Source organism: Charadrius vociferus, unplaced genomic scaffold (assembly GCF_000708025.1).
Source record: "Charadrius vociferus isolate BGI_N301 unplaced genomic scaffold, ASM70802v2 scaffold2187, whole genome shotgun sequence".
In the NCBI taxonomy this organism is placed as follows: Eukaryota; Metazoa; Chordata; class Aves; order Charadriiformes; family Charadriidae; genus Charadrius; species Charadrius vociferus.
The window spans coordinates 10769-13850 of record NW_009649361.1 but is presented as its reverse complement, the minus strand read 5'-3'; the positions used below and the strand labels follow the sequence as shown (position 1 = coordinate 13850).

Here is a 3082-nt window from a genome sequence, read left to right as displayed (position 1 = left end):
CCCCCCCCCGGTGAGGTGGTGGCTCCTCTTTAGGTGTTGGGTGATGGTTTGGTCCTCCATATCTCCTCCTCGGTCCTTCTTCCGGTGTTCCCGGTGGCTCCACCGGCAGATCTTAGACCTTCTCCATGGTTTCCTCTGCTTCTCCTTCAGGGTTTGGGGCTTTTTGTCCTCCTCTCTCGGTGCTGACGATGCTTTGGGTCCCCAAAAGTTTCTTTTTTTTAATTTATTTTTTTTTTTATTTTTCCCTCCTGGAGTTTGAGAGCCGCCAAACCAAAAAGGTTCCCTGTGGGCCCCCACCCAAGGAGATGTTGGAGAGAAGCTGCCGGAGCTGCAGCTCCTCCGGCGTTTCCTCAGCCAACCGCGAACGACGTGGCGAGGAAGTGGGGAAATGCCGATTTCCTCGGTGACCAGGGTGGGGACACACACACATCCCCCCCCGCCATGGAGCCAAGTGGTTTTGGTGGTGCTTGCACCCCATGTTCTCCTTGAGGAGCACCTCAAGGGGCTGGTTTTGGAGGTTCTGCCTCTTTTTTCCGGGAGGGGAGAGGACCTTTGGATGGAGGGATGATGATGATGGACATAAGGAAGAGCTGTTTTACCGTGAGGGTGATGGAACAGGTTGCCCAGAGGAGTTGTGGATGTTCCATCTTCAAGGTCAGGTTGGGACCTGGTCCCATCTTTGGAAGAGGACTTGGAGCAATCTGATCTAGCAGAAATGTTCTTGCCCAAGGTAGGGGCTTGGACTGGATGGTCTTTGACGGTCCCTTCCAACCCAAACCCTTCCATGACTCTCGGGACAGGGCTCGGAGGACCCTGATCTAGTGGAAGATGTCCACGCTCATGGCAGGGGGGTGGACGTGATGATCTTTGAAGGTTCCTTCATCCCAAACTGTTGTGTGATGTTATAGACAGGGCTTGGAGGACCCTGATCTAGTGGAAGATGTCCACGTTCATGGCAGGGGGTTGGGCAAGATGATCTTTGAAGGTCCCTTCAACCCAAACCGTTGTGTGAGGTCACAGATGGGGGTTGGATGAGATGATCTTTGAAGGTTCCTTCATCCCGAACTGCTGTGTGATGTTATAGACAGGGTTTGGAGGACCCTGGTCTAGTGGTGGATGTCCCCACCCACAAATGGGGTTTGGATGAGATGATCTTTGAAGGTTCCTTCATCCCGAACTGCTGTGTGATGTTATAGACAGGGCTTGGAGGACCCTGATCTAGTGGAAGATGTCCACGTTCATGGCAGGGGGTTGGGCAAGATGATCTTTGAAGGTCCCTTCAACCCAAACCGTTGTGTGAGGTCACAGATGGGGGTTGGATGAGATGATCTTTGAAGGTTCCTTCATCCCGAACTGCTGTGTGATGTTATAGACAGGGCTTGGAGGACCCTGATCTAGTGGAAGATGTCCACGTTCATGGCAGGGGGTTGGGCAAGATGATCTTTGAAGGTCCCTTCAACCCAAACCGTTGTGTGAGGTCACAGATGGGGGTTGGATGAGATGATCTTTGAAGGTTCCTTCAACCCAAACCGTTGTGTGATATTATGGACGGGGTTTGGAGGACCCTGGTCTAGTGGTGGATGTCCCCACCCACAAAAGGGGGGTGGATGAGATGATCTTTGAAGGTTCCTTCAACCCAAACCCTTGTGTGAGGGTCTAACAGAGTATGGTTTCTAGGTTGGGAGCTGGTGAAGGATGGACTTCTTGATGTCCAATTACACCTTCAATTACTCCGACTGGGGCGACTATTCCATCTATGACTTCGATGGCTATGAAGTCCCTCACAGCTACCGTGCCATCCTGGCCCTCTACGCCCTCATCTTCCTCCTGGGCGTCTTGGGCAACGGGGCCGTCATCTGGGTGACGGGCTTCGAGCTGCGGCGCACGGTCAACGGCGTCTGGTTCCTCAACCTCTCCGTGGCCGACCTCCTCTGTTGCCTGGCCCTGCCCTTCCTGGCCCTGCCGCTGGCCCATGACCACCACTGGCCGTTGGGTCGCTTCGCTTGCAAGCTGGTGCCCTCCCTCACCATCCTCAACATGTTCGCCAGCGTCCTCCTCCTGATGGTCATCAGCGCTGACCGTTGCGCCTTGGTGACGCAGCCGGTGTGGTGTCAAAACCACCGGACCCTGGGACTGGCCCGGGGCGCTTGCGCGGCCGCCTGGTTCCTAGCCGGGCTCCTCACCCTTCCCTCCTTCATCTTCCGCACCACCCGTTCCGATATCTTCTCTGAGAAGACAACCTGCGTCATGGACTACAAGGACGTGGGGCGCCACCAGCACCTCACCGAACTCGTCACGTCCGTCACCCGCTTCATCTGCGGTTTCCTCATGCCCTTCGTGGTCATCACGGCTTGCTACAGCCTTCTACTGGCCCGCGTCCACAGCAAGGGCTTTGCCCGCTCCCAGAAAGCCATCAAGCTCATCTTGGTGGTCATCATCAGCTTCTTCGTGTGCTGGCTGCCCTACCACGTCGTGGGGTTGATCATGGCCTCCACCCATCCTCGCAGCAGCTTGTTCAAGGGCGCCCTGGAAGCTGACCCCATTGTCACCGGCGTTGCCTACATCAACAGTTGCATCAACCCCATCATCTACATTGTCATGGGTCAGGACTTCAAGGACAAGTTCCGGCGTTCCTGGAGAGCCGTGCTGCGGGGCGTGCTGAGCGACGACCCCACCAGCACCATGGGGGACAGCAGGATGAAGACCAAGTCTACCGTGGATGACCAAAGCGTCAGCACCACCGTGTGACCGGGAACAAGGTGGCTTTTTCCTCGAGGCCACCACCTTCTCCTCTTCTCCTGGAGACCCCCTTGGGCCACGTCGAGAGGAGAAGATGTCTCCATCGCCTCCTTTCCCCATCGCCCGCTCCACGAGGTTGCGGGCTGGGGAAGTTGTGTACCCCGGGGGACCTCCTCCTGGCTTCCTCGGTGGCCTGGCAGGAGGGAGAGGACTTTGTCCTTCCACCCCATACCACCTTCTTCTGCTTCTCCAGCCCACACATGGACCTTATTTCCAGCTCCTCCCCATAAAAGCTGCGGCTGTCCCACCAACCCCTCCCAGCCCCACAGCGAGATGCTCAACT

The 3082-nt window shown here is 56.3% G+C and overlaps 1 protein-coding gene across 1 annotated transcript; it reads left to right on the top strand.

The window, feature by feature from the left end:
• The first annotated feature begins 1695 nt into the window (after positions 1 to 1695).
• Positions 1696 to 2748, top strand: LOC104290388 (C5a anaphylatoxin chemotactic receptor 1-like). The gene has a single exon (XM_009889482.1). It carries the CDS (start codon positions 1696 to 1698, stop codon positions 2746 to 2748), a length of 1053 nt encoding a protein of 350 aa, XP_009887784.1.
• The last annotated feature ends 334 nt before the right edge of the window (positions 2749 to 3082 follow it).